Source organism: Tupaia chinensis, unplaced genomic scaffold, assembly GCF_000334495.1.
Source record: "Tupaia chinensis unplaced genomic scaffold, TupChi_1.0 Scaffold000074_1, whole genome shotgun sequence".
Taxonomy (NCBI): domain Eukaryota; kingdom Metazoa; phylum Chordata; class Mammalia; order Scandentia; family Tupaiidae; genus Tupaia; species Tupaia belangeri.
In genome coordinates, this window is record NW_006159534.1 from 6500936 (window position 1) to 6521031 (window position 20096).

The following is a 20096-nucleotide window of genomic DNA, read 5'->3' on the forward strand; positions in this document are numbered from 1 at the left end:
TAGGCATATAAATCTTAATGGACACATTCTCTTCCCATTTTCTTTTTTCTGGTATAAGTCTTAAGTTATAGGAAATGAAAAGAAAATACAAGTTGTGAATTTTTTTTCTTAAAAATTCACTTTTCCACAATCTTCTAAGGTCACTAAAGAGAAGCCAAAGCTTTTAATTACTCTTCAAGGGATCTGTGTTCTTTAAAAACAATTCATTTTGCTCTACTCTAAGGAGACTAGCCCACCTATCACAATAATGTGCAAATAATAACTGAGAGACTGCCACTCAGAAATCCTGGCTTAAAATAACTAGAAGGTCAGGTTTTAACCTGAGACAGGAAATTCCTGAGTTAAGATTAAAACTTTCTTTAAATCCCTTTTCACTGTGCTGTCCTGCAAATTATGTGGACATAAATATTTACGCATTGTTCAAAGGTCTCGCATTAAGAATTTTTATCACTTTTAATAATTAGGAGTAATGACATAAATTAACAAAAATAATAAAATCTTCATATTAAATTTTCTGATATAAGGTGACAACCAGTTTTCTGGAGTTGGTTTGGTTTAATTTTACCTAAAAGGGACTTAAAAGATAACACTTTTCTTTAGTTTTTTAAAAAGAAATAAAAAATAAACAGGAAGTAAGATATAATGATCACATTTAAAATTACGTAGTATGATAATAATGTAAATAGCTGTCTTACATTTTGACTAGTATTTTAAATAGTAAATTAACATTCACGCTGTAATTTCAGAAGCAGAACAAAATCTTACATTTTTCTCATCGTGTATCTTTTTAATAAGCATGGGGCAGGTTCGATATAACTATGAAGTGTGCATATACCACATACTTACCATAACTGTATTTTCTAAAATCTATCAGAAACACAAATTGTCCAAAAACCTTATGAGTTAATAAATCACTTTTCAACAAGATTTTTTTTTCCCCCCATGAAAAACTATTATGATTTTTCAGGTGCAAACATTTTTGGATATCTTGGTTTAATAAAACTGTTTTATATTCAAGGATAACGTATGAACTCACGAGTATTTCTTTTTATTTTTTCAGGTTGCATGCATCATTCCTTTAATTGAGCAGTTAACTGGATCAAATTATTTATGGGAGAGAGAGGGAAAGCTATACAGAATTATAGTGATTTTTTAATTTCTACCAGTATACTCTTTGTAAGTTCATCACTCTATAGTTATTTTCTGTTGCACTAAATGCAGCAACAATAATGAAATAGTATTTTAAGGTACTTGGTTTTTTTTTTTTTTGTATATTCTGACTTTGCCATTATTTAAATAGCAGCCAAGTTTGCTGATGTTTTTCATTCTGTCAAGGAAAAAAAAAAAAAGCTTCTCTAATCTGAAGTGATGGCTGGAAACAGAATCAGATATTTATTTTTTTGAAATTAAATAAATACAAAGAAAACTGCATTTATCAACTCTATTAAAACTTTGCCATATCTAATCACTACACAAAAGTGCAGATTTTCAGAAAATTGTCATTTTCTCCAGTCTCTAAAAACTATTTTGCTCTCCATGAAGTTTCTATTTATGATTTTTCTTAGAATTTCACTATGAAAGGCAAATAAATGATTTGTTTTCTTTAGAGCTCTTTGGAAAAAATTCCTAAGTGGACAAATCTTGGACAATAACGTGTCTTTTGTTGTTGTTTTTTCTTAAGAAAGCCCACTCGCTGAAATTTTTACTTGGATATTTTGTTTGCAAAAGAGGAGGGCAATTTGTTAAATACCTCCACAGATGTGAACTGATCATTTATATTTTAAAAACCAGTAGAATTATTGTTGACTCACCAAAATTAAGTTTAATATCTGTATATTTAACACATTCACTTTCTTATACATATTTTAAGGAAATTTATCAGAGGGTCTGTATTTAACTTTTGGATATAAAGTGAATTTTCCTTTTCTGTGTTCAAGGTACCATTCTCTTACCACCCTGCACTAACAATGCCCAAAACACATTCTGAGCATGAGTGTGTATGAAAACCTTCTATATTCTTAAGCTTCATGGCATGACCCTGGAGTTGATTAAGAGGTGGAAAATTTAAACTCACAATGGCCTTTTGATTTTTCACATCTATACTTAGCAACTTTGCATTTAAAAGGAAAATAAGAAATTGAAGGATGTTCCTGGTATTTAACATAGTATTGGTAATAATGTAAAATCCCATTATCAAAGCATCAGATGCCAGACTCATTAATTATTTTGTAAAGGTCTGCCATTTCTGTGTAAATGACAATTTTCGTTTTCATGGGCAAGGTTATGGTACTTTCCTACTACAAGAAACATGTGTAAACATAGTCTTTATCTTAACTTCAGCATTAAAATATGCAGAGTTTTTGTGAAGAGGAGAAACATCTGGTCCAATTACTCTGAACTCTGACTGCATGTGGGCCAGTAATAATATGAATTGGATTTAAGAATGAATCTTGTGTTTCATCTTTTTTTTTTTTTTTACCTTAAAATCCTAATGTCAGTTTTCCTGTTATAGCAATGATCCATGTTAGCACATTTGGAACGAACATGTCAGTGTACTTTCTGAATAAAGTCAAAAGTCTAACGTGTTTTTAGTTCAGTAACGTTTTAATGTTTAATTCTATTGTGTGTTTTTCTCCCCTTCCCTTTCCCCTTCCCCTCCAAAATCACCAAATCTGGAAAACAGACTGATTGTATCTGTCCATGAGCAAAGGAAACCTGCAGGAACCAAGGGCCTGGCTGGACAGAGTTGTCATGTGTCTGCCTGTCTACACTTGCTGTGCAGAACATCCCTTCACCTGTACAGCAGGCACAGACAGGCAGTCACATGACAACCCAGCCTGAATGACAACCAGCCATTGAGAGAAAGCAGCCCTCACACCTAGCAGCTACACCAAGAGCTACAACCAAAATGAAGGGCTTGGGGCCTGGGGCTGTAATCTGTTGGTTTAATACTTACCTCTTATGTATTATTATTATTATTATTATAATTATTATTTTAATTTGATTCGAATATGAAAACCCACCCAAAAGTAAAGTGAGTGGTGCCTATGAAATATAATAAAGCCCATTTCTGAAACTGTTCCTGTGCTTTCTATAGTTCTCTTTTCCTAGTTGTTGTCAGTAAATCATTACCCTTGACATTTATGCACACAGCTTTGCAGCACAAAGTAATCAATGAAACAAATCAATATAACAAAATGATATCATTTCTATCTGATGCTTGACAAAGAAAATCAGTCCAATAATTTTCATCAATAAAGAAAGTATATTTTTGTATATCATGACTTTTTATTCAAGGGTGGGGGGTGGTGGGGAGAGAGAAAGAGAAGAAAATGGAGAAAAGGATAGTATTTCAGAAGACCAAGTAGTTAGAAGTTAATTCTAGGTAAAATAGTAAAAAAAAAAAAAAAAAAAAAAAGTATTTCTGATGTAATTTCCAAATGCATTAATAAAACAAATTGCTTATCTTCTTTTGATATCTAGAAAGTTGAAAACAAAACTTGGAAATGGTATTTTTAAGTGTCATGACATACATAAATGTATTACTGGGTTTACACTATAATTTTAGGAGTAGAATTTATGGGCCCAAAGCATGCATTTGAATATGTGATTTCATTCACTATAGAATTCCAAAGTCTGAAGGTCTTCGGGCAATTGAATATTTTCAAAAAGCCAAAGGAAAGTGGTTGATGGATATGTCTGTTTTGTCATATCTATTCAAGGAATATCAAAACTTCAGTTTATGTGCTGTTAACTAAAGTAAATGATCAGGACTGGCTTTTGTACGTGAATATTTCAAACACTTAAGGGTAAAAACTGGGAAGATAGCTAAAATCAGAAATTTGCCAAATTTGATTTAGTTCATTAAAATGTTTTAACTTCTGTATTTAAAACTAATTTTCATCTTTCTTAGAAAGATTCTGCTCAAAGCTTAAGCACATAATACAGAACTCCTCAAAATTGTCTGTTGTTTTTAAATTGAATAATTAAACATTTCATGTAAATTTTGAACTAAAGCAAGTTATTTTTAATTCAGATATTTCCTTTTTAAAATAAAGATTTAGTCTTAAGGCTAGGAGTCCTACAAGGTTCCAGATATCTAATTTTGTGATGATTTTCACCAAATTCAATGCAATATTTTTAAGAAAAAAGAAAAGCAGAGTGATAAGACAAAACTGTGAAATGAAATATGACTAAAGCTAAATGTCCCTACAGTCAAACAGTCTGGACTTCTAAAAAATATGTCATCTGCTAAAATTCACTTCTGCTTCTGCAAGACGCATTGTGCAATGCGGGTTTTATCTTAAATAAAATTCCCACGAATAGCAAATAAAACTCCTAAACAACACTTCACACAACGTAAAATATAAACAGGAAGACAGTAAAAGATGTCTCACGGAATATTTATATAGTTCCATCCCTGTGAAGTTTTTATGAGACCTGCAGCAAATGCTGAATATGGTTCTCTTAAGCGACCAGTCTATCTGATCCTGTGCGTCTGGCCCTGAGCAGGGGTTGATGGCTCTCAGGATGACGTAACCATAGGACACTGCTCCAGCCCACCAAGTTCCACAAGGAAAGGCAGAAGGGCAGAGTCATCATACTGAAAGAGGCCTTCCAGGATAATGTTCCCATTATTTTTTCCTTAGAATATGAAGCTAACTTTAAAAAAGACTAAACTTTTTTTTTTTTTTACTTAGCTCTAAAAAATGCTCTAAAGAATGTTTTATATACATTTTCAATTCATTAAATGAGGCACATTTTAAGTTTTTGCTCTTCTGGGAAAGGGTACTATAAAAGGGTGATACTGTTTGTTCTTCTAATATAAACTTTTAAGTAGGACAGACAATGTATATAAGGAAGTGTGTTTGGATCTAGATGTATTTTTAGCTAATTTGAAATAGTATTTGCCATTACGATTTATTGAATGTTTTCCAGAATTATAAATCTTGGGATTATGGAGGAATGTGAAAATGTTGGCATGAAATAATCCCACATTAAAAAGCACAACATAAAACTGCCCATGTATGTTAAAAACACACAATCATGATTATGAAGAATTTTAAGTAATGTAAAACAGATTAAAATTCAATATCTAGTGGGCCAGTAGAACTCCCCACCACCCCTTTTAATAAAAATATCTAACAGAAACAACACGGAATGTGAACAGCATTCCCAGGGCAAACGCTGCCCTCCTTTATAGAGAGCGTACAGATCTGCCAGGGAATACGCACCATCTTGGAAGTAGAAGTGAAAATGGAAAGAGGGCAGAAAATGGCTGCCACTTGGGTTCAGGACTTTGGCCATCTAGAGAACAGAGCTGTCATTTGTTTCTTATTACCAAGGTTACATTTGTCAACTGTTACGGCTACACAATAAAAACAATACTAAGTAAATATCCCTATAAGGGAATTATATAATCTCCTTATCAAGCTATCCAAACACTTCAACCCACAAAAATGAGGCCTGTAATTTCTTAGGAGTCCAAAGAATGTCCCAGTTCAATGCAGATTGTGGATTTTGTTCAGTAGCATAAGGTTAGTACATTTCCACTGGAAACGCCTCTGCTGCACTCCTCTGCTTTCCTAGGACTCCCATAGTGACTTTAATCTTCATGCCGGACCAACAAAGTGCTCTCACTATGCATAAATGAACAGCCAACTATCTGCAGGGCTTTTAACCATCTCTGTTAAGATGTATACATTTATATATTTTTTTCCACATTCTTACTGATATTAAGAAAATAATGACCTTTTCTCTCTGAATATCTTATTCTCCTAAAAATCATATTTTAGACATATTTCATAAAAAGTTTATAACTCTTTTGGGGGGGCAGCAATAAGCATGTAATGGCTATGTCGCTGAACTCCCATGTAGCCGACTGCAGTTTGAGTCCCAGACCCGGTGGCTTAAACTCACACCAGGCACACGTGCATGCATGCCCAAGATCCAGAGAAGAGAATGGAGGAGAAAGGATTGCAGCGTGGCCATCCCCTCCCTGGAGGGAGATTTCTCACTTTCTATCTCTCTCTCTCTTTCTGGCGAGTGCACATGCCCTATAGCAAAAAAAAACCTCTCCAAAAAAAATAAAGTTTATAACTTTTTTTTCAAATCTAATTTTAACATATTAATATAAAATTATCTATATCAAAAATCCTTTTAGAATGATAGTTTCTATTTTATTCCTACATCTTGCCCTTTTCTAAATCCTTTCCAAGAACCATGCAATATATATTACTATTGTACAAATAACACTAAGGATTGTATTTCATACTTAAATGATCTTCATTCCAAGAAGGCACATTTATAGTCGAGGGGGAAAAAAAAGTCCACAGACCTTTAATAATAAAAATTAACAAAATCCTAAGATGGTCTACATCTATAGTATTTTCAAAAGTGTAATTAGATCATTTTGTTTAGCCACTAATTTACCAGGCCATGATGAGCTCTTTATGTTGCATCTATCCTATTATCTGCTCAGCTATAACACAATTAAATTAAAATTGAGTTGATGTCTCCTCTCAGTGTTGTGTTTGGTGGTGGAACTACAGTGAGAAATGGTAATGCTCTTGGTCACAGTCGTAGGTCAACTGTGGTACGGTGGTAATGCACTGCTCAGAAAGGAAGTTGATTCAATATAGTGACCAAGGTTTGAATCCCCAGCCTTTTCAGCCTAAAACACACCAGGCATGTGGAAGAGGAAGAAGATTACCCTGTGGAGCACAGCCACGACTCTCCTATGTACATATGCACTCTATCATAAATAAAGGGGGGGAAAAGACTTAAGTTTGAAAGAATACATAGCATATACAATGAGTTGCTTTATCAACTTTCATCTTCTGAAAAGTCTCCTAAATGCATTCATTTCTATGAATTTCCATCAACTCTCCCCAGCCCAAGCTACATTATCTCAGGTAGACCGGTAACTTTCTAGTAACTCCCCAGTCTAGCTTTGTTCTCTTTATTCATTCTCCACAAGATAACCAAAGCAATCTGTGGAGGATAAAAAATAAATAATTTATTTTAATAAATAAATTTTAAAAATTTAAAAATTAAAAAATAAAAAAACTTAATCATGTCAATCTCCAACTTAACTTCAGCGGCGTCTCACCACTCTTAAGATCAAAATTCTACGGCTAGCAGGTATAGCAGTAGTTAAGGTACTGGACTCCCACATGGCTGACTACAGTTCAAGTCCTGAACCCAGCAGCTTGAAACTCATGCCTGGCATGTGTGTGTGCATGCCCAAGATCCTGAGAGGAGAATAGAGGAGAAGGGACTGTGATGTGGCCATTCGCCCTCAGGGGGTGATTTCTGTCTGTCTCTCTCTCTCTGTCTCTCTGGCAAGCACATGGAACCTAGAGCAAAAATCTCTCAAAAAAAAGATTAAAATTCTAAAACTTTAGAGTTTCTCTTTCTTCACTCCATTCTCACTGGGTATAATACCATTTCTTAAACTTAACAGGTTCAATCCTACCTCAGGATATTCATACAAACCTTTTCTGACCAGTCAATTTATTGTCTCTCAAACGTATAATCCCCTCCTCGCATCAATTCTAGACATTATGTCAAACACATCGCTTGCTTTATTTTCTTCATAGCCTATAATTAGCATGATAGGTTTTTTCCTGTTTTGAGTGTTTTCTTTACTGGAAAACATCCTCCACAGGGCCAGGCACCATGAATTCTTTCTCAACAATTTTATTCTTACTTGGACAGTGTTTGGTACATGACCAATGCTTAGAAAATATTTGGGGGGAAACGTTTGGGTGATTAAAAAGCAAAGCCCTGACACTTAGTAGGTGGATAAGTTAATCATTTTATTTGAGCCTCAACTTTCATCTCTAAAATGAAGACTAAAGTACTCAGTGCCTGGTATGCTACGAATATTCAATACATGTTAACCATTACAATGATAATCACCCTAAGGGACATCTTTCAAATGGAAAGTTGGCCTTCATGACTTTAAGTAGGTATCATAGATAGGGAAACCCTACTGACAACCACCACTACTCCTTAAGGAGCATCTTGTTAACTGGAAGACTGTTTGGCTTGGTGGAGCATTTTGATCGATTTGTGTCGAGGTCTGTTTGGCAAGATGTACACTTGAGGAGCGGTGGTGGATTAGAAAAAAGACACACAAACACACAAGTAGAGAAAAGTGGGGATTGGGTGTTTCAGGTGTTTTTGTTGGAAATAGCCACAGCTCTGAACCTTTACCAGGTTTATTTTTTAATAGGGCAAAAAAGGGTAGATACGGGAAGTGAAGCTGGTTGTCTAGCTGTTATCAACTGAAGCCGTGGAATATTTTGTGTCTAGCAATTTTAGCCCTTTCTTGTCTCCCCTGGCCCAGTTTGGCTGATACAGTTTCTCTCTACCTCTGCTGTTCTAGCAACATGGGCACAAATCATGGGAAACTGTGCCTTTGCTCATCTTAAAGGCTGCCATTGTTCTGCCCAGATCTGGCTGCTCCCTACAAATCTGGATATGCAAAGGTGAGTATGCAGTGAAGGCCAGTTTAGATGTTGAGAGATGAGCTGAAATACAGACTACAATAAAAAGTACCTTGGGTTTAGGGTATGTTGATCAATAGCAGTGAGTGGGTTGGAGCTTGGCCAACAAGAGGCTAAAGCTGCCAGATCCCACATGGCTGACTGCAGTTCAAATCCCAGCCCCAACATCTTGTAAAACATGTTGGGCATGTGTGCATTTGTACCCCAAATCCTGACAGACTATAAAAAGGACTGTGGCATTACCACATCCCGCTGAGGGATGCTTTTTCCCTCTCTCTGACAAGTGCAGATGGCCTCTGGGAGATAAAAAAAAAATAGGAAAGAAAAGGGAAAGGGAAAGGTAGGGATGCTTTTTCCCTCTCTCTGACAAGTGCACATGGCCTCTGGCAGATAAATGAAAAAAAATAGGAAAGAAAAGGGAAAGGGAAAGGTAAAGGAATGGGAATGAGAATGGGAAAAGGAAAGGAAAAGGAAAAAGAAAAAGAAAAAGAAAATCCAAGGAGCTGAGAAACATCCATCCCAGACTACAAAGAAATATATACCGATACACAAATCTACATGCCTAAGCTCTGTCTTCAATCTCCACAAACGGGTACCTTTCGACCCTGCAGGCCTTTAGATACACACATTGGCAGAGTGTCCTGGGGAGAAGGAATCCAGGGAGAGGGCCTAGACAACCCCTGGAAATGTGTGCAGGGTCAAATGTGTAGGAAACTTCAGCATCTGGGGTAACACTGTATGGTACAGAAGCACATCAGAGATGGGGAGATCCCCCTGGTGACTAGTTATAAACTGTCTGTTAGAGGCACTCTACTCTTCCTTTGTTGTAAAAAGTACCCATCTTGGAGTAATGTTAGAGGGTAACATAAGATCACACAGTCACCACACTATATTATAAAGACTTACTGGAGATAGCATGGAAACCTAGCACCTCCTGGGATACAGGTAGAAACCTTTCTAGTAAGGTTGTGTGTAACATTACTGTATTTTAGAGCACCAGTTCAAAAAGTACAGTCCACACGTTTGAGGAGATTCATGTATCCATTACCAATTCAAGAGTGGGATGGATAGGTCCACTGAAAATGGCAAGAAAGTAAAATGCTGGGGCCTTTCCTAATATAGTCATGCCAACTCTAATTTAAGATTATTACATAGGGTTATTAAGCTATTGCCTCTGGTGACTGGATAGAAAACATAGTTTGATATCATCTTTAACTCTTGTTTATGATATAGGAGAACCCATAGAGTTAAGAGGAGACAATATGGAAAGTCTCATTAAAAAGTGATCTGAGGGGCCAGCAGGTGGCATGGTGGTTAAGGCTCTAGACTCCCATATGGTCAACTGTGGTTGGAGTACCCAACAATGACTTGAAAAATCAGGCTGGACACCTATGTGTGTGTGTGCCCAAAATCTTGAAAGGAGAATGGTGAGAAGGGATTGTGGTATGTGCATCCCCCTGGGGGGTGATTTCTCACTTTCCTCTCACTGTCTGTCTCTCTCTCCCTCTCTCATGAGCACAAAATGCCCTATGGCAAAAAACCTAAAAAATAAAATAAGAAAGAAAGAAAACGTGATTTGAGTTCGTTCTTGCCTGAACTTTACCCTTCTCCACTATGGAAACTCAGATCCTTTGGGCCATGGATCACAGGTTAGGTTCCCCAGTTGATCTGTACACACTAGGTGTCTGCATTCATGATACTAATGGCTTAAGGGGTCTGGAGTGAGGGTGGATCATGGTGTGGGAGCCTGCTGAGGTTCCTTGCCTTTGTGTATGTATGTGTCGCTCTCTCTCTTTCATGGAAATAATAAACAAACAAAAAAACTAAACAAACAAAAACACCAAGATCTCATAAATCCTATCTCACAACATGAAATGACAAACAATTGGAAATTAGAAATGTGGGAGTCAAAGAAGGACACACAATGGGAGGCTGTGGTGTTACTTGCAATAGCAAGAATGAAAACACCAGTGTGATTCCAAGAGCACTGGTTAATATATTTCTCAGAGTCCTACAGGATCTCTTTGATCTGATTGGGTCAGCCATGGTCCTCACGTGATAAGTGAAAAGGCTGAAGCTCAGCAAAGTGAAGCATCTTGCTCCAGCTGTTCACGGCAACCCCACTGCTGCTAGCACCTCACCCTTCCTATGGCACCATCCATGTGGTCTACAGAGTCTCTTTTTCAATTAATGTCATCCTGAAAAACAGATTGGGCTATTGTTTTTCTAGTCATAAAAATAGTTCATAAGTCATTTATATTTATTACCAACCTGTCAGAAGTTAAATAAAACCATATATGTGTTCATATAACATAATATGCTATTTATTAAACAACCATTTGAATTACAGTGAAAACATACCAGTCTAATTACATAAGAGAACAGGAGGATGATGGAATGCACAAAAAATTAGTGATCATGAAAATTTGGATGTAAATTTTTCATTAAATAAATGAATGGATCTAACTTAATATCTCCCATGTCACATTTACCTATGAAAGCTAACTTGTCTTATAACAGAATTTCCATATTGTGTAATAGGTGCTGATGTTTATATAGAGACAAAGTACAAGCACTCGGCTCACCAACAAAATGGCTCCAAAAGCTGAGTGAGAAACTGAAGCTTATTTTCATAAAGGAATACTCAAATATGGGGTCAAGGTTGCCCACAGGACTGTGTTAGATCCATGAGTAGTTCAACTATGGCAACGAGATCTTTATGGACTCCAAGCATCATTTAAAAGCTAAATATCACCCATCCCAGATCACAAGGGTATATATATGCACACAGAAAGCTATTCTTTGACCCTACAGGTCTTGAGATTGCTGCTTAAGGATGAATGTTGAGAGTCTGCATTCAAGAGGCTAGGGATAGATCAGTACCTCTAAAGCCCATTCTCCTAACATTTTCTGCCTGACTTCCTTTTCCCCATACCCTCCTTCCAGCCCCACCTCCCAGAAGACAGCAATAATAACTCATTAAATACTAGCAAAGAGCAAGAACAATGCTACTCCTCCCCTTTTGCCCAGACAGCAGGCTCAGAGACAGTCTGCCATGGCAGGACACTCCAGCAGTAGTGAACAGAGAGGGACCAGCAGATGGCATAGTGGTTACATCGCTGGACTTCCACATGGCTGACCACAGTTCAAGTCCCAGCCCCAGAGGCTTAAAACTCACATATGTGTATGCCTGCCCAAGATCCTAGGAGGAAAATGGAAGAGAAAGGATCATGATGTGGCCATCCTACCAGGGAGTGATTTCTCACTTTCCCTCTCAGTGTCAGAGTCTCTCTCTCTCTCTCTCTCTCTCTCTCTGGCAAGCACACGTGCTCTAAGGCAAAAAGCCTCTTAAAAAAAAAAAAAAGAAAAGAAAAAGTGAATGAAGCAGAATAGTGAAGGACCACAGTGGTATCAGCCGATATTTGGTGACATGGAAATGGCTGACACAGACATTTTAAAGATCATGGTCATTATTCTTGAGTCAGGTTTGATATTTCATGCACTTCCTATCTTGTTTCTGAAGCTGAACTCTAAATGAGTAACAGTAGCCAGTGAGGAAAGCACAGCTGTACGAGCCCTTCCATCTGCTACCCTGCCACCTGAGTGCTCCTCACCACCAGCTACTACAGTCCTGCTTGAAACTCTGCTATGGTTTCATCCCTCTGTTCTCACCACACACACTTCCTGTCCTATACATCGGGCATGACCAGTAGCTGGAGTCATATTTTCTACACCAGAAATCCAATCATGCCACACTCTGTTGGAACTCTCCAGTGGTTTTATCTAGGAATAACCTCCAAGTCACCAGGTGGAGACTAATCATCCCCACCTACTGGTACCTCTGATTTTGTTTTCTGCCTCTCTTCCTACTCCCATATTCTAGCCATCTCCATGGGTTTTAAACTCATTATTCTCTCTCCCTGGAATGCTCCTCCACAAACCTGCACAGCTCACTTTTCCAATCTCTGCTCATGTTACTTCCTTCCAATCACCAACCCAAAGGCTGCTTCCTCCTCACTTCTAATCACTGCCCTATTCTATTTTCTTCTAGCAGAGCCCTTACTACCTGATGTTATATTATTAGTCTACGTCATTGTTGGTTCCATAGAGCAGCAGTCCTGTCTGTCATTTCCCATTCACTGAATGAACTACTCTCATTTATAGTTACTTCATCAAAATCGCTCCATTTTATGTCAGGGCCATTCCTACTCACCCTGTCCCCAACTAACTCCCACACACGTACCTTCGTTAAGTTGTTCACTATGCTCAGTGAATACTATAACTTTGTACATTTGTTTTCTATTTGTTGTAATCGAGTACTCATGAGGGAGCTTCTGTAGCGGGAATTTTGTAAAAATTTACAGTGGGTCTTCTTGAGAAGAGGAGATGATAGATAACCATGAGCTCACAAGCTCTTGAAGCTTCTTCTCCCCATGGAGAGCATCATGTGCTTCTAATAGGTTTCCTCAGGACCAGCATGGCCTCACCCAACAACAGCCACCCTGGAGTCTCCAGAGCTGCTGCTGCTTATGCCTGAGAATGGTCAATGCGCACATGCCTGAAATCATCTCATACATTTTCTAGAGGAGGAGGTTGTCTGGGACAACTCCAGATACCTCTAGGATTCATGTCTACATCTCTGGTTGAAAAACAGGCTCTGGAACCTAAGAGTGTGGGCTTTAGTTTCTGATTGGCCACTAGCCAGCTATGTGATCTGGGACATTCACTATCCTCACCAACACTAAATGTTCTATTGGGTTGTCAGAAAAGTCATGACCTATTCTTCTATGCAAAAATGTGTCATGACTTCTCTGACAACCCAATATAATAGGGAAAACTGAATTCTTAAAAGTGACTTTTCAAAAGGTTGGTGTTTTTGTGTTTGTTTTATATGGCTTACCTTTAGAGTTGTAATGTGGGTTAAATGACTTAACATACATAAAACTCTAGCTATTACTACTATGATTCCTCAGTAAATTCTTTTGCCCTTGGATAACTGAGAAAGTTCCCAAGATTGATGTGCATTTAAATGCATGTACGAATGGTTATCTAAATCCTTGAGAGAAAATGTACCTAAGCAAAGGATGCTTAGAGCAACTAAATAAGCAAAGATCATCTATTTACTGATTTTTATGTCTGAGGAAGTTTCTCAAAGCTCCTCAAGCTGTGATCTTTAAAACTACGACAGGGATATCTAAACAGCCAATTCAGAGAAGAAAGCACGGCTAATCCTCAAGCTCTTGCAATGACCAATTCCACCTTTGACTGAGGTCAGTGACAGGAAAATCTAAACACAAGCTTTTGAATAGCAATTTTGTACAGACATTCCTTGGGGATTTGATTACTCTTATGCAGACAGTTTAGTGGCAATCGACCAATCATGCAATATTTTTCAATACATTATTGTACAGAAAGCACTTGGGAAATGAAAAAAAAAATAACAAAACTATATAATACATGAAATTATCCCTCCAAGAACTGTCAAAGGCACCCTGTCGTGCTTTCAAAAGACATCAAGCCAAGATAGAAAGGCTTTTTAACTCTGAAACCCTTGCCCTTTACAGTCAAGTAAAGGTGACTGATCTCATCAGCGCATAGTTTTGTTACCATGGATCATGCTGCAATAAAAGCACCACAGATTTCTTAGATCAGACAGACCAGAGCTATTAAAATTTCCAGTAGTGTAATTTCCATTGGTGCCCTCTCGAATTTGGTAGTATCACTTTATAGCATATTTCACTCATTCTATAAGACTAATGTGACTTTTTTTTTCTGCACTTTCATAGCTATCAGATTTAAATGAGTCACAGGAAAAAAATCATTAACATTTAAGATGAACCAGAACACCATAATAATCATAATTCATGCTTTTGCATAGATATCAAATTCTCAAAGAACAACCTTTGTATAAACAATAATCTGGGACCCGGTGAAGACTAGTGATGTGAAAATTCTCAAAAGCCTTTCATTTGAGACACGTGTCACAGTAACAATTCCAAATGGCTATATGAACTCTGCAACAGTGTTGTTAATTTCACGTTTAAGACGGTCTATTACCTTGGCTCTTTCAAATACATTATTTAGTAAATTGTTTTCACTGTACTCGTACCTTGGATATTACTATATAAAAGGGAGTTTCTGACTCCTGACCCCTCAACTCCATTTCTTCAGGGAAGCCAACATGACTACACCAAGGAAATAAACAGGAGAAGAAAATGTTGAGGGGAATAGTATAAAATTCAAAATCTGTGAGAAAAATAAGCTTCATTAAAAGAGAACCACCCGTGTCTGTTTGCAAACTGTCTATCATAATAACATCCATTAGTTCAAACTGGAAACACTTTAACGAGAACACTTTATCACCGTCTGCAGCCTACCTCATCGTCTTTATACCACGACAAGCTTTCTGCAGTCAAGACGAACCAGTATCCCTTCGAGCCTCCTTTCATGATGCCGATGTTGCTGATAGTGAGCCATCCCTTGCGAATCACCTGCAAAAAAGCAGAGGTCAGCACAAGTGTTTAGTTTAACACAGCCAATGGAGATACCGCTGTCTGGGAGTAAGTGGTGGTTAAAGCGACATATGAACTGCAGTAAGAATAACACTGTTCCTGCAAAGTTCAACTTCTTGTTTTTTTTGTTTGTTTGTTTTGTTTTGTTTTGTTTTTTAGATATTTGCCATTAGGCTCATGTGCTTGCTAGAGAGAGAAAGAGAGAGGGAAAGCAAGAAATCACCCCCTGGGGGGGGGGTCATACCATAATCCCTTCTCCTCCATTCTCTTCTCAATATGTATACTGAATATTTTAAAATCTGAGCTGTTTTGTTATATTCTAAATAAAAATACATTTGAGTAGGATTTGGGGACATGCCTTGTGTGATTTTCAAGCTGCCAGATCCAGGACTCGAACTGTGTTTGGCCATGTGGGTCTCCTTTGTATAAACAATAATCTGGGACCCGGTGAAGACTAGTGATGTGAAAATTCTCAAAAGCCTTTCATTTGAGACACGTGTCACAGTAACAATTCCAAATGGCTATATGAACTCTGCAACAGTGTTGTTAATTTCACGTTTAAGACGGTCTATTACCTTGGCTCTTTCAAATACATTATTTAGTAAATTGTTTTCACTGTACTCGTACCTTGGATATTACTATATAAAAGGGAGTTTCTGACTCCTGACCCCTCAACTCCATTTCTTCAGGGAAGCCAACATGACTACACCAAGGAAATAAACAGGAGAAGAAAATGTTGAGGGGAATAGTATAAAATTCAAAATCTGTGAGAAAAATAAGCTTCATTAAAAGAGAACCACCCGTGTCTGTTTGCAAACTGTCTATCATAATAACATCCATTAGTTCAAACTGGAAACACTTTAACGAGAACACTTTATCACCGTCTGCAGCCTACCTCATCGTCTTTATACCACGACAAGCTTTCTGCAGTCAAGACGAACCAGTATCCCTTCGAGCCTCCTTTCATGATGCCGATGTTGCTGATAGTGAGCCATCCCTTGCGAATCACCTGCAAAAAAGCAGAGGTCAGCACAAGTGTTTAGTTTAACACAGCCAATGGAGATACCGCTGTCTGGGAGTAAGTGGTGGTTAAAGCGACATATGAACTGCAGTAAGAATAACACTGTTCCTGCAAAGTTCAACTTCTTGTTTTTTTTGTTTGTTTGTTTTGTTTTGTTTTGTTTTTTAGATATTTGCCATTAGGCTCATGTGCTTGCTAGAGAGAGAAAGAGAGAGGGAAAGCAAGAAATCACCCCCTGGGGGGGGGGTCATACCATAATCCCTTCTCCTCCATTCTCTTCTCAATATGTATACTGAATATTTTAAAATCTGAGCTGTTTTGTTATATTCTAAATAAAAATACATTTGAGTAGGATTTGGGGACATGCCTTGTGTGATTTTCAAGCTGCCAGATCCAGGACTCGAACTGTGTTTGGCCATGTGGGTCTAGCACCTTACCTGCCATGCCACCTGCTGGCCCCTGCCATACTACCTGCTGGCCCCCACTAAGTCGGACTTCTATTGAACTATTTTAGAGAATTTATCTTCCCAAAGTGCAGACAACCAGAGGAAAGCTTCCCCTGTCAAGGAATGAAATCAGAATCTCAGACTCAGAGGGATGGAAGGACCAACAGGAGTGAAACACATGAGAACGGAAGGAAGCAGCCTCATTGACTTATGCCAGGCCTGTTATTGACAGCATTGCTGGGACAATGAAAATCTACTTAGTTGAGTGAGTAAACAATAGACATTATGTGTCCCCTGCCTATTCTTCCCTTCTAGCCTCCTGGACCATTTGTTTACAACTCATTAGGATTTCCACCAGAGACTGACCAACAAATAGCAAAAAGAGCAAACCCAAGCCAATCAATTAGCTCCTTGTTAACAGCCCTGAATAAGGCTGATTGGGAGAGAAAGCTGAAACCATGGAACATGAAAAGTGTGAGGGGACTTAGGGTCTTGATTCAGCTATCTACTTCTGGTGGCTATTTGCCATCCTACAAAACATGTAGCATCTCCATAAAGATCTTCAGACAGCTTTTAAATTTTAAAACACTAGCAGCATGGATTATGAATTTGATGCAAAATTATTTACAAATGGCATTTAAAGGAAAATGCTTTTTTTTTTCACTTCACAGTGGTTGTAAAGGTAAATTCTGTTTTCCATACAGCATAGTTTACCATGTCTTTTAGGCTAAATAATGCTTTCTTATAGAACCAGAAATAAAATACTGTATAGAATTGTATGATGATCTAAATGTCAAAAATTATATGATATCAAGATCATTTACTATTGATTCCAGGGTCACCTAGCAATCCAAGTGAAAAAGAATGTACAAATAGAATGTACAAATATGAAACCCAGAAATCATGGTGCTCAAGAGGCACCATGAATTTAGTTCAATAAATATGTCTTAAGACCTCATCCTGTGTAAGCAAAGCAGGATGATGCTATGATCCCTGCCTTCAAGAATTTTATAATTTAGGGGTAATTAAGACTCTAGCGACATCATTTCAGTATAAGATTATAGCAAGAGATGTTTGACAAGCAAGAAGAGGGGCACTCGACAGAATTTCAGAAGTTGTAGCAGACTTCCCTTGATGAGTGGTATCCCCAGAAGAGCCTGGACAGGAATCAAACCAGTCAGGTCAAGAACTAGCTTGTCTGTCTGTTTGTTTTCCACAAATATGGATAAACAAGAGCAAAGTATGAAAGGGCTACTTCCTACAGACAACGTGAGGAAGGTAAAAAAAAAAAAAAAAAAAAAGTTGAGACTGGAGGAGGAGATGGACTTGGGATGGATCCAATTCTATGGGACCCTGAATCTCACTGATTCCACTCCTCGGACAGAACTAAAAATCAATTTCAAATACACATCCCTGATATGTGTATAGTTATCTTTAAATGACACCGGGCTATTATATGATAAATTGTGTGCATTATGTGGAAATACACAAAGACAAATTTAAAATTATGACATATAGATGGAATTTAAAATGTTTTTAACATTTAAAAACATATTGTGGGGGTAAATGTATTTTATCTGTCATATTTACCACATTACTGACTTCTCAAAGATCCAGAGAAGGGGGCTGGCATCAATTTGTAAAATAAATATTTTAAAATCTGAGCTGTTTTGTTAAATTCTAAATAAAAATATATATAAGTAGGCAAATGCTACTATAGGGTCATTGGAAAAGTCATGACACATTTTTGTGTATAAAAAAAAAAAAAAAAACAGAAAAATATGTTATGACTTTTCTGATGACCCATTCATTATCTCCTACATTCTGATCCATCTTGTATGCTCTTTGGGACCTAGCAATTAGGTTATATAAGCTATTGTAGTAATCTAAATGAGAAGTGACCAGGGTATATAAGGTTGAAAAAAAAAAAGTCAAACACAAAAACTAAGCAACCAAAAAACACCTACTGCAGAAATAAGTAGGAGATACTATTAACAGGACTATGGCTTACTGAAGGGAAGACCCCAGAACTAGTAGCACAGTAACCAGTAACATATGGTTACTGATCCCTAGTGAACAGTTTCAATTAAAATGTGTATTGAGTGTAAAAAGTGCACTAAATTTTGAAAACTTAGTACCAAAAATAATGTAAAACCTCTCACTAATTTTTAAACAATTACATGTTGAAATAATTTTTTGCATAGGATAGCTTAAATAAAATCTATTTCTAAAGCTAACTTTACTTGGTTGGTTGGTTGGTTGTTTTGTCATAGGGTGTGTGCACTTGCCAGGGGGAAGGGAGAGAGAGAGGGAGGGAGGGAGGGAGGGAGGGAAGGGGGAGGGAGAGGGAGAGGGAGAGAGGGAGAGAGAAAGAGAGAGAGAGAGAGAAGAAAATTAAGAAACCAGTCCCCAAGAGGGATGGCCACACCACAATCCCCTCTCTTCAATTCTCTCAGGATTTTGGGCATGCATGCACATACACCTAGTGCAAATCTTCAAGCTGCCAGGTCCTAGACTTGAACCAAGGTTGGCTATGTGGGAATCCAGTGCCTTATCCACCATGTCACTGTTGCCCCCTCCCCCCACTCTTATTTTTTAAGGTGGCTGGCAGAAAATTTTAAGTTACACATGTGGCTTCCATTATATTACTAACAAACAGTTTAGTAATGATTCTGAAATTCTTGAGGTTACCAACTTTTAGAACCAAACATTGCAAAACTCAGAAGGAATAGAAGAGGAAGACCAAATTTTGGAAAGTAGGGGAGTTGATAAAGAATTCATAGGAAATATAGAGAGAGTAGACCTGACCTTGAAGCAAAAGTGAGAGGTTAGGGCTGGAGGTATAGATTTGCAAGTCCTTAGCATAGGATCCCTGGCAGTTAAGGCAATGAAAACAGAAAAATAGTAGGAGCTCAAGGTAGGATCCAAGAATACCAACATTTAAAAGGTAGCCAAAGGGCCAACAGGTGGCATGGTGATTGGGGTACTGGACTCCCACATGGTGGATCATAGTTTGAGTCCAGGACCTGATGGCTGATTTTCTCACTTTCTCTCTTTCTCTGTCTCACTCTTGTGAGCGTCTATATCAAATTAAAATAAATAAATAAATAAAATTAAGTAAATATTTTTTTAAAAAAAATAAAATACAAATAAAAGGTGGCTACAAGAATCCTGAAAGGAATATCAGAGAAACAAAAGCAATAAGGTCATGGAAGTCAAAAGCAAGGAAAATTCAAGAAGTATGTGGCTAGGAGTGTCAAATGAAGCACAGGGACCAGCAGTTAGCTTAATGGCTATGTCGCTGGACTCCCACATGGTCGACCGCGGTGCGTGTCCCGCGGTGGCTTAAAACCCACACTGGGCACGTGTGCATGCGTGCCCAAGATCCCGGGAGGAGAATGGAGGAGAAGGGATTGTGGCGTGGCCATCCCCCCTGGGGGGTGATTTCTCACTTTCTGTCTCTCTGTCTCTCTCTGTCTGCCTGGAGAGCGCACGCACCCTATGACAAAAACCTCTCAAAAAAGAAAATAAAAGAAGAAGAAATGTAGCACAGAAAAGGACATAGAAGTGTCATACAGATATCATTGTGTCTTCAAGTGGTGGG

The 20096-nt window shown here is 37.8% G+C and overlaps 1 protein-coding gene across 3 annotated transcripts in view; it reads right to left on the minus strand.

Annotated features, from left to right (window-relative positions):
* The window catches only part of DNM3 (dynamin 3), a 662543-nt gene that overhangs the window by 316308 nt on the left and 326139 nt on the right, over positions 1–20096 (minus strand). For all 3 annotated transcript variants that reach the window (XM_006142350.3, XM_027768010.1, XM_006142351.3), the window contains one exon: positions 15921–16034. In XM_006142350.3, coding sequence (XP_006142412.1) covers positions 15921–16034 — 114 coding nt within the window. The remainder of the gene's footprint in view (positions 1–15920; positions 16035–20096) is intronic.